Source organism: Alexandromys fortis, unplaced genomic scaffold (assembly GCF_014885135.2).
Source record: "Alexandromys fortis isolate MF-2015 unplaced genomic scaffold, M_Fortis_MF-2015_v1.1 scaffold_27, whole genome shotgun sequence".
Lineage (NCBI taxonomy): Eukaryota > Metazoa > Chordata > Mammalia > Rodentia > Cricetidae > Alexandromys > Alexandromys fortis.
In genome coordinates, this window is record NW_026067952.1 from 14,828,716 (window position 1) to 14,847,376 (window position 18,661).

General features: G+C 51.3%; 1 protein-coding gene across 1 annotated transcript; it reads right to left on the reverse strand.

The window, feature by feature from the left end:
• Window positions 1-263: 263 nt before the first annotated feature.
• Tcf15 (transcription factor 15) lies at window positions 264-5,891 on the reverse strand. Its single transcript, XM_050150900.1, has 2 exons — window positions 5,325-5,891; window positions 264-613 (listed from the first exon to the last, which is right to left on the reverse strand). The coding sequence occupies exons 1-2, from the start codon at window positions 5,835-5,837 to the stop codon at window positions 539-541; spliced, it is 588 nt and encodes a 195-aa protein (XP_050006857.1). The 5' UTR covers window positions 5,838-5,891; the 3' UTR covers window positions 264-538.
• Between the last annotated feature and the right edge of the window lie 12,770 nt (window positions 5,892-18,661).

Genomic DNA, 18,661 nt, shown 5'->3' on the forward strand with positions numbered 1-18,661 from the left:
GATTTCTTTGGTCACTACCCAAAGGTGTTCATAACAACGAACCAAGGGAAGGTTGGGAGGAAAGTCTGCCTATAGCTTCCCATCCACGGTGAGATGCCTTTGCCACAGCTGTGACAATCTTAAGTCCTAGAGAGGGGTCTGTCCCATTGTCCATATCCCTCCCCTTACTTAGCTAGGATACACATCATTTATTTAAAAATACCTTTATTTTAACCCCACCAATTCTCTCATATATCACAATCACACGTAGACACACACACACACACACACACACACACACACACACACACACACTCTTCCAAAAATAGTCTTTGGTGTTCTGAACTTTCTGCCTTGTCCCTGACCAGCTAGGCCTGGATGGTTAGATGGGTCCTCGTGGTTCTCCAGGCTGGGCCCTGTGTCCAGGCCATTGTCCTCTGGTCCCTACACAAAGGAGTGGTTTGGGCTTCTGGAATCTTCTCCCCTGTCCAATGAGGAGTTGGCTCCTGGCCTCTTTCTCTGGAGTCCTTCTTGAAGCAAACACTGCAGGGACCCAGGCTCATCGCCGAGGCCCTCGGAGGGGGGCTACACCCCTCATTTTCAAGCAGCTGCCCCCAAGGTCACGACGGTTACCCTGCAGGAGAGAAAGAGAGGTCAGGAATGGATTTTGGGAACTAACTACGTGCCCAGCACGTAGTTATCAGAGGCTTGATAAAGTACAGCCACACAGTAAGTTCTCTGTTGAAAAGGCAGAAGAAACTCTGGGCTGTCAGGGAGCCTCATGGGGTGAGACAGTGTTTAGGGACAACAGCAGGGGCTGAGGGGAGCAAATGCCACTTACGGAGGCAAGTATGTGTGTGAGCATTGCTAAAGGGATTCCCACCTGAAGGTCTTCTGCCTAAGAAGTCTAATACATGCTGGGTGTGTCGGCACGTGCCTGGAAGCCCAGAGGCATGCCAGCCTGGTCTACATAGTGAGTTCCAAACTGGACAGAACTACATAATGAGCCTTGTCTCAAAAAACAGAAACGAAAACAAAACCTCCAGACTGAATACATATATATAATACACACATCTATATGTGGGGGGCAGGAGGTGCTGGGGACTGAATTTAGGATCTTGCACATGCCAAGTAGGTTCTCTACCACTAAACTACACTCCAAAGCCATACGATTTTCACACAGTGTAAAGCGTATTTTACATTAGAGGGCAAGGAAAGCCCCCTGGCAGTTCCAGATGCTGCCTGTGAAGTAGGTGTGTGTATATGTGTGTGTGTGCGCGCGCATGCACGCACCCAACAACTGTTTAGGCCACCCTCAAAAATCAGACAGGGTTCTGGCCTCCTTGCCTCCACCCACGGTCTCTCCTGTGCAGAGAGCATACCCTTGGCAGTGGTTGGACAAGAAGATATCTCTATGATTGCTTCCCACTTGCTACTGTCTGGGACATTCCCTGGAGTAAAGCAAGGAGGGAGGCAATGTTTGCCTTTGCTTCCCTGTCAGGCCTGGAGCCCACGAAGTGGCAGAAAAACAGCATTCTTCCAGCCCGGGGATGGGGCCTGCAGGTGCCAATCAGTGCCTCTTCAAGCTAAAGGTGGCAGTCCCTGAAGCCACCAGTTCTTCAGGCTTGCCCCTCACACCAAGGTGCTCAGGCTGGCCACAGGTTAGACCCTCACTGAGAACAAGAGAGATCACAGTCCTGGTTCTGTCTCCCTGCTTTCTGACAGTATGTAGTTCTGTAGCCTGGGTCGATCTTGAACTCCATCTGCTCCAGCCGTCCTTCATCTGAGGGCTGGGGTTACAAGCCCGTGCCTAGCGTTCCTTCTTTTGGGGATTCCAGTCCAGAGACACCAGCTGTTTGTTAAGAGCTAGGGAGCACCCCACTGCCTGTCAAGCTGCCCCACTTCCAGGCCCCATTGAGAACGGAAAATCGCACACAGTAACTGCTCCGTTGGTTGGGAGTGGCTGAGTTGGTAGTGACCTCAGCTCATCTAGAGACCCAGTGGACCATCTGCAAGCTCTGCCTCTGCTGCCTCCTGCCTCTGCCCCAGCGCAGGTTGGGGCAGATCCATCCAGATGTAAGCCCAGACTCCCTGGAGGCTCTCCGGGCCCAGGGACAGCATGTTCATTCACAGGCAGGGCTATTTTGAGGCCTGAGGCCATGGTCCCAGCAGAGCCTGGGGCTTGGGCTTCTCAGACAGACTCTGGCAGGAGAAGCTGAGAAGGGTGGATGGGGTAGGGAGAGGGAGGCTAGGGGACAGAACCCTCTTCCCCTTCACCCTTAGGTCCTCAGAGACAAGGAACACCACCTCCCACCCTAAGTCTGGAGGTCAATGCAGAGAACTGGGTTCCGTGGGAATGCTGGGACAGTTCATCCTCCTGAACCTCAGTTTCTTCATCTGTGGAATGGACACCCCCAGGTGCTGTGTCCACTGCCAAGAACCCCAGGAAGGGGTTTAATCAGGTCCAGAGTGAGAACTACTGCTCTAACACGGATGCCCTGCCGGATGAAGCTTCAGTTTCCTCACCTGTAGCAGGGTGTTACTTTACAGGGTAAACAAGCTAACAGAGGAGACACACACCAACAAGTAAAGCTTTTTTTATGTGTGTGTGTGGTACTGGGGATGGAACCGAAGGCCTCGTCTGTAGAAGACAAGTGTTCTATTTCTGAGCTATGGCTCCAGTCTTGTTTTTACTTTTCGAGACAGGGTCTCACTAAGCTGCCCTGCAGGTAGGCCTTACACCTGGGATCTTCTGCCTCAGCCTTCTGGGTAGCTGGGGTTGCAATGAGTCACCACACCCACCAAGAAGAGCTCAGTACAGAAGAACACAGCGAGTGGTCAATAAACATTCAGAGTATGATGACCACATCCTCCAGGGGCACCTCCTGCACCTTGTCAGTCCTCTGCTACTGAACTAGGCACACCAACAATATGGACCAGCTTCAAAAAGGATCCTGTCAGGCTCTACTCCCGCTGACAGAAGGAAAAACAAGGCAGAGATAAGAGCCCACTTTCCTCTCGGTACTGCTACCACAGAGGTAGTCTTAGCTCATCCCCGAGCAGGAAGGGATGCAGGGGACTGTGTCCATGGCGACCCCCAACCCCACACCATACAGGATCAGAGGGGTAGGAGTGGCTTAGGAAAGATTGGGGTCGGGGGACCTTGGAGTTTCTTAACCTCAGAGCTCAGGAGTGTGCAGGGACTCACCCAGACACCTAGAATCTTCCAGACAAGAACTGGAGGGGCTAGCACTGGCAAGAATCACCCCCCTGGCCTATTCCCTGAGGAGCCTGTGTGACTGAGCACAGCGTCTACGACCAAATTTGGTTGGGTTTTTGATCCCACAGACAGATCCCAAGGCAGCAGTCAGTCTTAGGCCAGTCACTGTGAACCATGGGACGGTCCCCCGAGTGCTACAAAGAAGCCCCCATTCTGACTGCTGTGGTCATGGGCACAGCATCTTCTCAGCAGCCTGCAGGCACAGTCCCTCCTACTGTTACCTTTCCTACTTTATCCAGACCAAAGTATCAATCCTGCCCTACTGCTCCTGGGCACCGCAGGCTAGGCAGCCTTGCCCTAGCCAGTGGGGTTGGCCACAGGGCTCTCTCTGCTCCTTAAGGGATTTCAATGAAGAGTGTCCAGCACAGCTGTTGTTGCAAGATTCCTGTCCCCGTGACGGTCTACCTCACCTTTAACATCTTCCCACTTCTTTCTCTACAGCAGGGGTTCTCTACCAGTGGGTCACAACCCCTTGGGGGGGCAATGACCCTTTCACAAGGGTCATGTATCAGATACCCTGCACAACAGACATTTACATTGCAGTTCATAACAGTAGCAAAAGGACAGTTACAAAGTAGCAACGACATGACCTCATGGTTGGAGGGGGGTTACCACAACAGGAGGAACTGTCTTAAAGGACCGCAGCATTAGGAAGGTTGAGAGCCACTGCTTTAGAACATGACTGCAAACCCCAGGTCCTGCCATGCACGCTCTAAACACCCTTTCCCACCCTTTATCGGCGTGCCCGCCTCTGTTTCCACACATCTTTTAGAGATTTAGCATAGCTCTTCAGCCTCACTCTGGGGCTGGGCTTCTCCTGGGCTCTCAAAGTCCCAACAAACCATAATAACCTTATCTTCATCCTCCTTTCTGCCCCTGATGCTGTCCTGAGAGCCCCTGCCTGGAAGGCAGAAACCACGTCTGCTTCTCTGGGTACATTCTCCAGCTGCTGGGTGGTGGTTAAGGGAACCTGACCCGGATGGCTATAAAGGAGTGGTGTGTCCAGCTAGCCTTTCATCCCAGGTGTGCACCTGAAGGCCCAGCTCTGACTTCCCTCCCCAGCCTGGGGTACTGACAGGGACCCTCCAAAGGGTACCTACCAGTCAGGGGTTAAAAAGACTCACTCAGAGAAGCTGAGGCATTTGCCGGCTAGGAAGACATTGGGAATTTGAGCCAGAGGGCTGGTCTGAAGCTAGGCCACTGAGGCCTTCCCAGGGTGGAGCTACAAGAACCAGTGTGCTGGGCTGAAGGGGAATGAATACAACCCCCATGATCTTTCTCTCACTGACCTATGTAAAGTAAGGTAAGACTCTCTGAGCCTCAGTTTCTCCAGATGTAAACAGTAGCTGTTGACTTAAGTCACACAGGTAGGCTTCCTCACTGTAAAACAAGCCCAGGATGGAAAGGGTGGGAGCCTGAGGGGCCAATCAGGCCTGGGCAGTTTTGGCTAGGAGGCCCCAGAGACTTCTGTGGCTCCCCAGTCTCTTAACTTAGAGACAAGCAGACAATGGTGTCCCTTCCTAATCCTATATCCTTCTGGGGCTGGGCACTCTTCAAGGACCCTTTCCTACACCCGTGTCGGGACCTCAGGCTCTGGAGTAGAGATGTCCCCATTTTCTTCTCAGTCTCCTACTGTTGGGTCAAGCCTTAGGATCTGGAACAGTTTATTAGGGACGATGTTAGCTCAGAGTGATGCCTGCTACCTAGTAAGCCCAGAGCCTGCTTCCTGTAAGTGTGGGCAGTGCCCTTATTTGAAGCGCCTCAGGGATAACTGAGGGAACAACCAGCTACCTGTCCAGAGGGCGAGCATCAGGCAAAGAAGAAGGTCCCAGCGTGCGTGCACTTCTCAAGGTGCAACTAAGTCAGAAGGAGCTTACTGGGCTCACTGTAAGCTTTCTGTTTGTGGGTTAAGCAAGAGGCTCTGCTGCACTTTAATTCTAGGGCATGAGAAACTGCCACCACTGCTGCTCCGAGGTCGCTTCTAAGGGGGTCCCTGGCTCCTGGGAGGTCCGCCCCCGCCCCCAACCCTGATGATCCGGCTGCAGCAGGCATGCTGTGCACTCACCCCCTTGCGCTGGTTGCTGAGACAGAAGGTGCAGATGGAGCGCGGCTGGCGGCCGTCGGCGGCGGGGACCGCGCTCTTGCCACCGCCCGCCGCGCGGAAACACGGCTGCCCGTCGTCGGCCGAGTCTCCCAGCAGCAGCACGTTGGCCAGGTGCGCGATGTAGCTGGACGCCAGACGCAGCGTCTCGATCTTGGACAGCTTTCGGTCCACCGGCTCGGTTGGAATGAGCGTGCGCAGGGCGGTGAAGGCCGTGTTCACGCTCTGTGTGCGGTCCCGCTCTCGTGCGTTGGCCGCCTGTCGCTGCCGCACCACCACCACCGGGCCCGCGCCGCTGCTTGCCCGTCGCCCGCCCCCGGGACCCGGGCCGCGCCGCGCTGCCTCCAGCCCTTCGCAGCACCCGAACGACTGGTCCGACGCGTCGCTCTCGCTGCGGTTCTCCTCGTCCTCGCTCAGCAGCCGCACGTCAGGATACAGCACGTGCGCGCCGACCGGGCGCAGCAGCGCGAACGCCATGGGCGCCCGGCCGCGGGCCTCCGCGCGCCTATTTCCCCGAGCCGCCGCCCCCGCAGTGCGCTCCCGCGCGCTCCCACGGACCGGCCGGTCGCCGCCTTATAGCCGGGGGAGGAGCCAATCACGAGGCGGTCCCGGCGTGGCCAAAGGGACGCCCCCCCCCCCGTCCCGCCCCACCACGCCCCGGCCAATGACGATACTCCTGCTTCTGGGTCCGCCAAGTTGAAAGTGGCCCCGAACTCTTGGCTCTTCCCTAATGCTCTGGTCTTGAGATGGCCAGGGGTGCAGATCCAGACTTCTGGGAGACCGCCGTCAGGTCCCTGTTAGCTTGGCCCGTTTACTCCTTCCCATTGTAAGACTAGTCCCGTGCTCAAAATCCAGTATCCTAGCAACTCCGGTGTACCGTTAGAACTGCGGCCAGGGTCTTTGAACTAAGAGTTTCTCAGACTAGGCTATGCTTCATCTAACAGTTCTAAAGTGTCCCGGGAAGCTGCATTTTTTACGAGCTCACAAGCGTACACAATGATGCCGGAGCTGTCAGAGGGGAGCGAAGACATCTCTCTTGCTGACAAACTTTTTTCTTTTCTTTTCCTCTTTCCAGTAGGCTGATTTTGTGTCAACTTACACAAGCTAGAGTCATCAGAGAGGAGAGAGCCTCAGCTGAGGAAATGTCTCCATGAGATCCAACTATAAAAGTATTTTCTCAGTTAGTGATCAAAGGGAGGGGCAGCCATGGTGCGTGATACCATCCCTGGGCAGGCGGTCCTGGGTTCTGTAAGAAGGCAGGAGAGCAGGCCAGGGGAAGTAAGCCAATAAGCAGCTCCCCTCCACTGCCTCTATATCAGCTCCTACCTCCGGGATCCTGCCCTATTTTTGAGTTCCTGTCCTGACTTCCTTCAGTGATGGGCAGCAATGTGGAAGTGTAAGCCAAATAAGCTCTTTCCTCCCCAACTTGCTTTTTGGTCATGGTGTTTCATTGCAGCAATAGAAACCTTGACTAAGATGCTCCCTCCCCAGCAAAACGCCCAAGTTCGGTTCAGTCACTTTATTATTCGGCAGGGCTCTACTATTTGTCAGGCATGGCTTTAGTTGGAAGATAAAGATCGGAACAAAGTCAACTTTGCCTTCTCAGATCCTGGTGGCTGGAGGAGTCAACAGGACAGCTACAGTTGCAGAACAGTGCCTACGGGGCGGATCTGACTTCACTGCTCTTGGAATCCACTGTCAATGCCGTCCCTCCCACTTCTTTCAGAATTTCAGGCTGCAGCCTGGGTCTTCTCTTCAGAGAACCTGGGAAGAACAACTGAGTAGATGATGGCCACTGGGGTCCTCATGTCAGGCATACCTGCTTCTCAGTGCCATCCCAGAACTGGTAAAAATCAGCATCCACTTGGCCTTGAAAATAACGTTATTTTCCTCTCAAAGGGTGACTAGAACTGCAGAGAGCGCAAGGCTTCTAGGAGCTTTTTGGTTTTCTGAAAGACCCCTTTCCCGCTCCAAGGGCTGTGTTTCTCCAGCCCCTGATCTAGCACAGAAGGGGCCCAGGATTGAGCCGCTGAGAGAGGAAACCCTTCAGTCTTCAGAGCCCAAGGTCTGTAGGGATAGTCTGTCCCCACACCTGGTCTCCCCACCCCCACACCATTTGACCGTGACCCAGCCAGGCTGGGCTGTAGTGAGGAGCCTCTTCGGGCCCCTCCCCACGGGGCCAGCCGCGTACGCAGCTCCAGTGCTCCAGCCGCGGCTGCTTCCTGAGACCATGAATTATTACTGACCCGGAGATTTCCTTCCCTGTCTGCGCCTCCTCACAGGGGCTCCCTGCTCCCTTCACTTTCGCTTTCTCCCGGTTTTCCCCCTCCCCTCTGCTCCTGACCCTCTGGAGGCTTGGAATTCCTGTCCAGCCCCCTCCCAATTCCAGATCCAAACAGGAGAAGCCTGAGAGGCAGGAGGGGCCCCGCCTCCGAAGACTCATTCATTCAGTTGCTCTTTGGGCAGGTTTGGACACAAGGGACCTTGGAAGTAAAATAAAACCATGAATGAGACCGAGTGGCTGGCTGCAGCAGAGGAAAGAGAGCTGTAAACAAAGAATTTCAGGACAATATGATCAGAGCCAGCCAGGGGCTGGCATCAAAGAAATCTGGCTTTAGTTCAAGGCCAGCAGCTTCTTGGGGTCTCATTTTTGCTGCCCTGGAAAATGGAGTTAATAATATCTCACATTCTTAGAGACAGTGATAGTCCCTAGATCCTATGCCAAGAAATCAGAGCATACAGTGGATACCAGAAGGGAGTTTGTATTATTTTGCCTATGACTTGGAAGGACCAAGTGATATCTGCTCTTTCAAGACTTGTCCCCAGGAGTGGACCAGAGCTTCTGCTGGTTCTTGGCCCATCTATGTGAGAGCCTCAGCTCCTTTAGTCCTTGTCCCTCACGCTGCTTCAGCCACCCTGGCTTTTCTGTCCATTCCCAGAGCCAACCTCTGAAAATACCACTGTCTCCAGACATACCTGTAAATGCTCCCCTCACTTTTTCCAAATCTCATCTCTGTCAGAGACCTTCTCTGACTGCCAGGGCTAGAGCAGTAACTGTCCCTCTCACCTGCCGGTACCCCAACCTTTCCTGACCACCTTATCTTTGGAGGTTATGAAAATCCTAGTCTACGGATATTAACTGTCGCTGATGGGTGGTGTTGATTGTTGACTTGAGAAAGTCTAGAATCACTAGGACCTCTGAGGATGCCTGTGACCGTCTTTCTTAATTGGATATATTGAAGTGTGAAGTCCCTGAATGTGAGTGACATCACTTCATGGGCTGGGCTCTGGACCGATGAAAAGGAGGGATCTGAGCACTAGCAAGCACCTGCCCCTCCCCCACTCTCTGCTTCTTTACTACAGACACAATGAGATAGGCTGCTCAAACTCCTGTTATTCCCCTACAGTGACCGCCAGTTAGCTTGAACAGTAAGCCGAAATCAACCCTTTTCCCCTTAAGCTGCCTTCTTAGGGTAATTTTGTCATAGCAATGGGAAGACACAGCAACCACAGTGCTGTGTGTTTGGCAGTTGTGGAAGCTGGGAAGGCAGCTGTAAACACATTCTCCCACACTGTCTCTGCTGGAATAAAACTTCCATAGGAGAAGGACTTTGCGGATTTTGCTCATTATACTTCCTGCCCATTGCTGTCTCAGGATGACCACTCTTCCCATTTTATAGGCAGAGAAACTGAGGTTCATCAAGGAAGAATAGGTGACTTACCAGGGATCAACCATCCAGCCAGAGCAAGAGCTCAAGCCGGTCTGACTCCAGAGCCCTCCTTCTACTTTGCCTGGCATCTGAAGCAGTCCAGTGGATGTGCGGGCTGACTGGAGGCCATTCAACAGAAGGAAGGTTCCTGGCCAAGGGAGCAGCAGCTGGCCCCTGTCTCCCTGCCTGAGCATAACCTGGCTTTCCGAGCCATGGAAGCTCTTGTGTTTGTTCAGAGGTACCAACTATGTAGCCTCTGGGTCTTTGTCCGCCATTCTTCTTGTTTGGAGGGCCTGCCTCTCTGAATAGGACCAGACCAAGCCCATGCCTGGATTTAGTGTAGCTTCTCACTGTAGTCTGCTCTGTGGCTCACTCCCACCCCGGTGCAGCATCTTCCAGTACCTCATGAGTTCTCTTTCTTCGTCCTGATCCCTACCTGGATTCCACTTGATTATTTTTATTAAATATTAAATAAAAATATAATATATTTTATTAAGTATAAATATAATTGTTGGGGGGGTGCACTTCCAGAACTCAGGAGGCTGAGGCAGGCAGCTCTCTGAGTTCAAGGCCAGCCTGTTCTACAGAATGAGTTCCAGGACAAACTACATATATATTATTTTAGACTTTCATACATGTATCCAATGTTTTTTGAGTCTATACTCTCTTCACCTTCCCCCAGTTCCTCCCAGATCCATCTCACCCACTCCAAACTTTGTTCCTGCCCCCCTTATTATAACCCACTAAGCCCCATAGTGATACTTTCGAGGTGTATTCTGGACACAGATGCTTCCTTATCAATTACTTAAGTGCTAATTGCGTGAGTGGGTCAAACTGCAGATGGTACTTTCCATAGGCCAGCTTCTTGGAGGATTTCCTTTTGTTTGATTTTGCTTCCTTGCCACTGTTCTGTCTGCAGAGTCTCACACACGTCCCCTGTTGCTAGGCACGTGTAGTGAGCATCCATCACCAGGCCTCCATCCTTAGTGGCAGATCCTGGCTTCCTCTGGCTTCCCTTGAGGCAAAGGGATGTGAACTTCTGGCACGTGACTCAGCAGCTCCTGTATGTGTGTGTGTAAGTGTGTATGTACGCGTATGCATGTGTGTGTACTTACGTGCATATGTATATGTGCTTATGCACATACGTTTGTACATCTATATGTGTGACTGTGTCCATCTGTGTGTCTCTGGGGTGTTCACACCAGGGCAGTATGGCTGAGGACACAAAGGCCTCAGGACCCTGCACTCTACTATGTGATGCCTGCCTCAGTCCACACACCTCTCAGCAAAATGTGGGGTCTACTTTGCCCCTGACTCTTAGAATTAGCTGACTCTCTCATGGGAGAGAAATGGGTGCCAGACATGTTTGTTCTCTGTCTCTGGCTTTCTTCCTTCCTCAGCAGATGGTGCATTGTCGAGGCAGGGAATGCATGACAGCGTGCTAGGCTGGAGCCTGGCCCACGGTGAGCAATAATGAGCATACGAATGAACGAACTACTGAATGAAGAGGCTACGTGGTTGCTGTGGTGGTTAATCTTCACCATCGGCTTCATTGTCACTGGGATCTTCCTGTCTTTGCTCTCAGCACTGGGATTTGAAGTGTGCCATCACACTCAACTTTTTATTTTAATTTTGTGTGTGTGGGTGTTTTGTCTGCATGTACCACATACATACCCGGTGCTCTCAGAGGCTAGAAGAGGGCACTGGATTTCCTGGGAGTAGAGTTACAGGTGGTTGTGGGTGCTAGAAATCAAGCCCAGGTCCTCTGCTAGAGCAGCTAGTGCTCTTTTTTTTTTTCTTTCAAGACAGGGTTTCTCTGTAATGGCTCTGGCTGTCCCAGAACTCACTTTGTAGTCCAGGCTGGCCTCGAACTCTCAGATTCCCCTGATTCTGCCTCCTGAGTCCTGGGATTAAAGACGTGTGCCACCACAGCTGGTACTCTTTAACTAACGAGCTAATTTCCAGACCTGTAGGCGGAGAATGTTCATTTGTTACCAGCCACTCAAGACCCAAATAACCACACAGAAACTATATTAATTACAACATTGCTTGGCCTATTAGCTCGGGTTTCTTATTAACTAACTCTTACATCTTAAATTAACCCATTTCTATTAATCTGTGTACCACCACGAGGCTGTGGTTTACCAGGCAAGGTTCTGAGAGTCTGTCTCTTTCAGCAGCTACATGGTGTCTCCTTGATTCTACCTATTTTCTCTCTATCTCTGTTTGGATTTACTTCCTGGATTTACTCTGCCAAACCATTGACCAAAATAGCTCTGTGGATCAACCAATAAAAGCAACACATATACGGAAGGACATCCCACATCACAGACCTACATCTAGGCTCTTAAAAGTGGGTTTAGGGGATCACACTCAGCTTCTCATCAACTGAGTCGTCTCCCCAACCTGGATCCTGAAGTCCTTAGCTGCAGAAATCTTAACAAACAATGAAGATAATTGGCAAAGGCTAGAAGAAGAGAGAATTAATAGCAACAATCATTTTAGCTGCATGTTTTAATTCTTCCCTCTGGGATCTGTGACTGGGAAGCCATGGCTATCAGAGAGTATAGCAGCACCAGGGTGCAGGGCGCCCATGTGAGAAGCCTGGATGTTTTTTAACTACACAGCTTAGGCATTGACCAGGCCCAGTACACTGATGAAAAACAGTATTGATGCTACAGGCCTGTGGGTTTAAGGTGTTTCCTTGTGCAGTGCTCAGTCAATAAAGCAGGATATGTTTCCACCTCTCTGCTCTATTTTATGTGACTTCCACTCTCTGGGTTGCTTCATGGACCAGAATGACTGCTGAATCCATGCTGGCTGTATTCCAGCTAGGGTGTATGTGGGAGGTGGCAGCAGCAGGGATAGCAGAAGGCAGAAGGTGGAGGACATCCTACCCTTCTAGGCAGTTGTCTGGGAGTCACAGCCTCACTTCTGCTCACATGCCACTAGCCTAATCTTGTGGTTTGACTAAACTTGGATGGAAATAGTCTTTCATTGCTGGGGGCCACTCATGCAAGTGAGTACTGAGTTTCTATTAGTAAAGAAGAAAGCACGAATGGATTGTAAGAAACGAGGATGCAGCCAGCCAGAAGAGATGTCCACTCCTGAGATGGCATAGCATCACACAGTCAAGGTCACTGTGTCACTGGCTTCTACCATCGTGTGATCTTAGAAATCTGCACCTCAGTTTTTCCACCTGCAGACTGGGGACCTCAGGAAAGCCCCTTTGTGGTTATGAGGGTTGTGAGAGTTTAGGAAACCATTGTTTGCAACTGCCAGACATCTAGTAACTCCCTGTGCATTATTTTTTCATCATTTTTAAAATTTATTTTACATACTAACCACAGTTTCTTTTCCCTCCTCTCCTCCCGCCCCCTGGCCTCCCTCCCCATCCACTCCTCCATCTCCACCCAGATGGGTAAGGCCTCCCATGATAAACAACAAAGCATGGCATATCAAGCTGAGGCAGGACCAAGCTCCTCCCCCCTGTATCAAAGCTGAACAAGGCATCCCACTACAGGGAATAGGTTCCAAAGAACAGCTCATGCATCAGGAACAGTTTCTGGTCTCACTGCTAGGGGCCCCACAAAAGACCAAGCCACACAATTGCCACCCAGATGCAGAAGACCTAGGTTGGTCCCATTCCAGCTCCCTAGCTGTCTGCCCCGAGTCTGTGAGTTCCCACAAGCTCGGGTCAGCAGTCTCTGTGGTTTTTCCCATCAAGATCTTGACCACACCCCCTTGCTCAGGCAATCCCTCCACCCTCTCTTCAACTGGACTCTCAGAGCTCAGCTCAGTGATTGGCTGTGGATCTCTGCATTTGCTTCCATCAGGTACTGGATGAAGACTCTATGATGACAACTAGGGCAGTCATCAATCTGATTTACAGGGGAAGGCCAATTCAGGCACCCTCTCCATGATTGCTATGAGTCTCAGCTGGGTTCATCCTTGTGGGTTCCCAGGATCCTCCCTGGCACCAGGTTTCTCCCTAATTCCACAATGGCCCCATCTATCAAGATATCTCCTTCCCACTCTCCCTCTCTATCCTGCCCTCCCTGTGTATTATTTAGTCTCTGCAAGGGGTTTCCCTAAAATCACACAGCCAGAAAGTGGACAAGTGAAGAGTCTGGACAGAGGGTGATCTTCCCTTGCTTTGTATATTGGAATGACATAAATACTTGATACAGTTTAATATAGCCAAAGCTTGTAAAAGGAGACTTTGCTTTGGTTTCCCGACTGCCCAGACCCAAATAATCGCATAGAAACTATATTAATCGCAACACTGCTTGGCTTATTAGCTCAGGCTTCTTATTAACTTACTCTTACATCTTAAATTAACCCATTTCTATTAATCTGTGTACCTCCATGAGACTGTGGCTTACTGGGCAAGGTTCTGGGCTTCTCTCTCTTTCAGCAACTACATGGTACCTGCCTGATTCCACTTCCTTCCTCCCAGAATTCAGTTTAGTTTTCCGGCCTAGCTCTATTCTGCCCTGTCATAGGCCAAAGAAGCTTCTTTATTAACCAATGGTAATAAAACATATTCATAGCATACAGAGGGGAACCTCACAACAAAAGCTGGCCTTGAACTTTCTTTCTACGTAGCTAAGGTGACCTTGAACTTCTGATCCTCCTGCCTCCATCATCCAAGAGCCAAGATTACAGATGTGTACCACTGCTCTCAGTTTCATACGGTGCTGCCGATCATGCATTCCAGGTAAGCATTCCACCGACTGAACCATAACCTCAGCTTTTAAATAATACCATGAAATGCTTGCTACAGGCCAGGCACTCTCCTTAGCAAAGATCTGTTCCCTCCTTCGTTTCCCAGAGTGGCCTTCCGAGCTGAGTGCTAACATGCCATCTTGCAAATGAGTAGACTGGAGAACCAGGAGGCTGTGTAACTCTGTGCGTTGCTCACAGAGGGGACAGGGAATGCAAGCTCAGACGCTCAGAAAGCTCTATCCCAGCGAGAGTGGACCTGATCACCATCTGTAATGACTTGATTTTTTTTCCTGCAGAAGATGTCATTTTGGGGACAGAATAGAATTTCACAGGAATAGAGAGGAAGGTGCCACCATGGGAAATGTCAAGCTGTTGCTAAGGGCTATCGAGGAGAAACAAGCACCAAAAGATTTAGCCCACCTAGCTGCCTAGCTTCCTGGAGTTGGCCTTGACATGAAATGAGATGGAGGCACCCAGATGACGTGAGAGGTCAAGGAGACAGTGTGGTGGGGTGTGGCTTGGTGATAGAGCACACAGCTGGGGTTTGTCCAGCTTGAGCGGAGGGATTTCAGAGGGGTTACAGTTTCAGTGTCCCCCAAAGGTTCTATATAAAGACCAAAAGCAAGCCATTGCCAACATATTCAGGTGTTACAATGAACAATGTCAATGCCATTACCACGCATAGCACACTGTGTGCCAGGAACTGAGCTAACTGTTGTATACTTTGTTATTTCATTCCCAACACCCTGGAACCTGGGTGTGGCGATCACCATCATGCTCCAGAATAAGAATCTGGTCTTGGAGGTGTTAGGGAGTTCACCCAGGATTCCACCTGGAGGAGAGGTGCAGGCCTCTCTTTTTCTTGTCTGTTGACAGGTGTAGTAGCTTAAAAACATGACACCCCCACTCTGCCTATCAAGATCTGGGGTCTTTCCTGTAAAGCCCAGAGAGTATCATGGAAGGGGGCAGCAGAAGGACTGTTAAGAACCAGAGGGAGGCATAGAATGTTGTGGAACGATGTTTTCCAAGCCTGAATCCTGCACTCTTGAATCCACAGCAGCTGTGACCACCTGCACACAAGTACAAGATTGGGCCAACCAACAGCCCACCATGGAGTGGGTGAAGCCCACACCTCCTGACAGCTAAGGGTCGCTGGGGAAGGGAAGGACGTTTCCCTCCATGGTGTTGTTCATAAGCTGCCGTCCTGGGGTAGACAGCCTCTTACACATGCTCCTGTAAGCAACCCCGATGAAGGCACTGCACACACACACACACACACACACACACACACACACACACACACACACACTGCTCTGTGACAAAACTTTTCCTGAGGAGATACAACACACGTGTCTACTCACTCACCCCAGATAGGGAACCCATGACAGACCAAAGTACAGACACCACCACAGTCTAACTTGGTGAATCAATGAGCTTTATAGGCGTTACTTACGGGGAGTATGGGGGAGGGGTTGCTTACAGGAGCAGAAGTGTCTCAAAGACAGCTGCATCTCCAAAGTCCATCCCAGCCCTGGTAACAGCTCACGAAGTCAGGAACCTGGAACTCTAGGCACAGCCTGCTGGCAGCTCACCAGGTAGGAGAGTGTCCTTGCATGTCTCTCAGTTGGTTTAAACCTCTTCCAGGCAGCTTCGCTGGTGTCTGCTTCTTCCAGGAAGCTGGTCCGGGCTCAGGGTCTTCTTTCTCCTCATCTTGGCTGAGAGTCTTTGTAGCTCAGCTCAGCTCAGATACTGAGAGGGGGCATCCTCAGCTTTTGCTGCTTCCTCTGGAGCAGGGAGGGCCCTAGTGAACCCCATCAGTTTCAGGGACTTCCTGAAGCTATTTCCAGTAGTTTACCTTCCTGTTTAAGGAGCTTCCCTGTGGGATGGAACCCGTGTTCACAAAAGGACTAACTGGGAAGGGGGAGGGCACCAATAGGAATGGGACAAGAGAAAGGAACAGGAGTTTCTATAATAAAATTGTTTTATAGACATATGGAAAAATATAACAAAACTGCTATTATGTATAATTACTATATATTATATACTAATAACTTTTTTTTTTTAAAGATCCATGGTCTGGCTCAGCATATGTGAGGGTTGCAGCACGTGTGAGGCTGAGGCAGAAGTAGCATTCCTTTGAGGCTAACTGGGCTACAGAGTAACAACTCTCTCTCCTGAAAGGAAAGAAGATTAAATATCCCAGCTCTCTGTACCTGTTCAGTGAGTCTGGGCTGCCAAAGGCGCAGCTCCAGTCACATGATGGAACTGACCTTCCATGACCTCACACACTGGGCCGCAGGTGCAGTAGGGTCCCTCTTGCTCTTGGGGCTCAGAGTTGCAACAGAAAGAATTTTGATATCCTGCGGCCACCATAGTTGCAGGAGGCTGGATGAAGCACTTCTTGTTGGAAACAAACAAGCAGCCTTCTTTTAACAACTTCTGATTGGCCTATTCTCTCTGTTGGCTACATCCAGGGAGCAGGTAAGCAAACAAATTCTCATTTGAATCCATATGAGTCCAGAGCCATCAACCGCAAAATAGTCCTGGCATATGACAGCTTACCACGTGAAACTGTAGATACCACAGAGCAAGCCCTTGCTGTGGTGTCTGTGACTGACTGCAGCAGCTTGTGCTGGTGACACTGGTTGTACCTCGGCTCACGGCAATGCCTGCAGATCCCCCAAGCCTGTCAGTACTGTGGGTTTCCCCTCCCCTCTGTGATTCTAGGCTACTCGGTCACTTCAAATGCATCTCCCCCAAGCAATGATGCTGGGCATTTGAGTTCAGCGCTTGCTCTCACGAGCCCGCTAGTCACGTTTTCATCAGTAGTGAATTCCTTGGTGATGGGGCCTCTGCTGGGGGACCCCTTTGGCAATGCGAGTCATTGAGTCATTGAGATCGCTGTGACACTGTGCCTCACACTTGGCCCAAACTGATTTAACACACGTATCTTTCTGTTGTAAGGGACATTAGACAGGTGCCACGCTACACAAAGGAGCATTTTTTTTTTTTATTTTTATTTTTTGGTTTTTCGAGACAGGGTTTCTCTGTGGCTTTGGAGCCTGTCCTGGAACTAGCTCTTGTAGACCAGGCTGGTCTCGAACTCACAGAGATCCGCCTGCCACCCAAAGGCACAACGGGCTGAGGAACGTGGTCTGAAGTAGACTCTGGGACAGGCTGAGAGCTGAGCAAGAGGCAGAGTGCTGATGTATGCATCTGACCTTAGCTGGGAACCCGTGATCAGGAGGCTCGCGTTATCACCACCTCTTACCACTCTCCCGGTTCACACTCTCCTTAGTGTTGATGTGCAGTTCAGACAAGGTTCGCTTGCACAGAACCTGTAGGCGCTGACTGGAATTTAATAGGCTCAGTACTCAGAATCCTGGTTGGTGGGTGGAAACACAGGGAACAGGGCAAGTAAGGGAGCTTGTCCCATTTATGGAACGTGGGTGCTGAGGTCTCCCTGTCAGGTTTGAGGAAGGAAGCAAGGGGGACAGCAACAGTAACCATGGCGGTTACGTGTCAAGTGCCAGCAGTGTGTAGGCCTGGCATCCTTCCCTGCTCCCATCCACCAACGGCACACACTCTCATGAAGCCAGTTTCCAAGAGACAGCTCCATCTGCCAAGCCAGGATTAAGATCTTTCCGACCAGACAGGCCTAGCTGGATCGCCAACTCCTGTGCAGCGCAAACCCATGCTAGCCCATCTCACTGCGGTTCCTACTCCCCACACTTGCCTTGGACCCATTCTTGTGGGACTATTGGCTGCTAGTCTGGCATATGGGATGTAGACGAGCTGGGATGACAGATAGGCATCTGGGGCCTCTACATATCAATCGATTGATTGATTGATGATTGATTGATTGATGGGGGGGGGTTGGGGCATGCGTGCCATCATGCCTGTGTGTGGAGGTCAGAAGACCGCTTGCAGGAGTCAGTTCTCTCCTCCACCATGCGTGTCTCCAGCACCAAACTCAGGTCTCAGGCTTGGTGGCAGGTTTCCTCATCCTCAAGGCCATCTCACCGACCTTTGAAACAGCTTTGTCAGCCACTGGGGGGAAAGTTGAGCATTGGAGACAGCAGTGTCAATTCAGAGTGGGGGAAGGGAGGGTCTTGACTGCGGCTCTGAGGTCACCTCCCACACTGGGTTAAAACAGCCCAGCGTCCTTCCGGCTGAGCGGAAGTGAGGTTCTAAGAGGCAAGTGGGCTCCAGGGGGATGTTTTTCTTCTCCATTTGTCTGCTTGCGGCTGCCCCATAAAATCCACCGGAACTCCATGCTGGACTGAGGAATTCCCGCTGAAGGGGCTGTGGAGAGCCCAGGCTGGGTGTGGGGTGGGGTGGGTAGAGCTGGCAGGGAAGCTTTCAGAGCATCTTTGAGGCTCCAGTTCCTGGAGAGTGATCTCTTCCATAGGCCACCCAGAATTTCGGAGGAAACAGAGTAAGAGGGTACAAGGAAGACGTGACCTCTTCCTTGCCTGGGACAGGGAGGAGTTGTGACCAGTCACTGGCCTGAACCTCAGGTCCCTCTTTTAGACCATGGGATCTCTGTCCCATGCCCTCCTCAGTACAGAGACAACAGAAGTACTCTTTCTGTCCAGCAGGCATTCCCTGCCTGGAAAGACAGCACAAATGTCACGCTGTTGCACATGGATGAGGGGATCTGCCTCATGTCACCCACTGGAAAGACCAATGCAGAATTCCCACCCAGACAGCAGGTGCCAGAGACTGCCTTAAGCCCTTTCCCTCTCTTTCCTAGTGTGTGGACGCCTAGCCACTGTACCCAAGGGTGCAGCATTTTCATTCAAGAAAATGCTTGTGGCCGGGTGGTGGTGGCACACGCCTTTAATCCCAGCACTCGGGAGG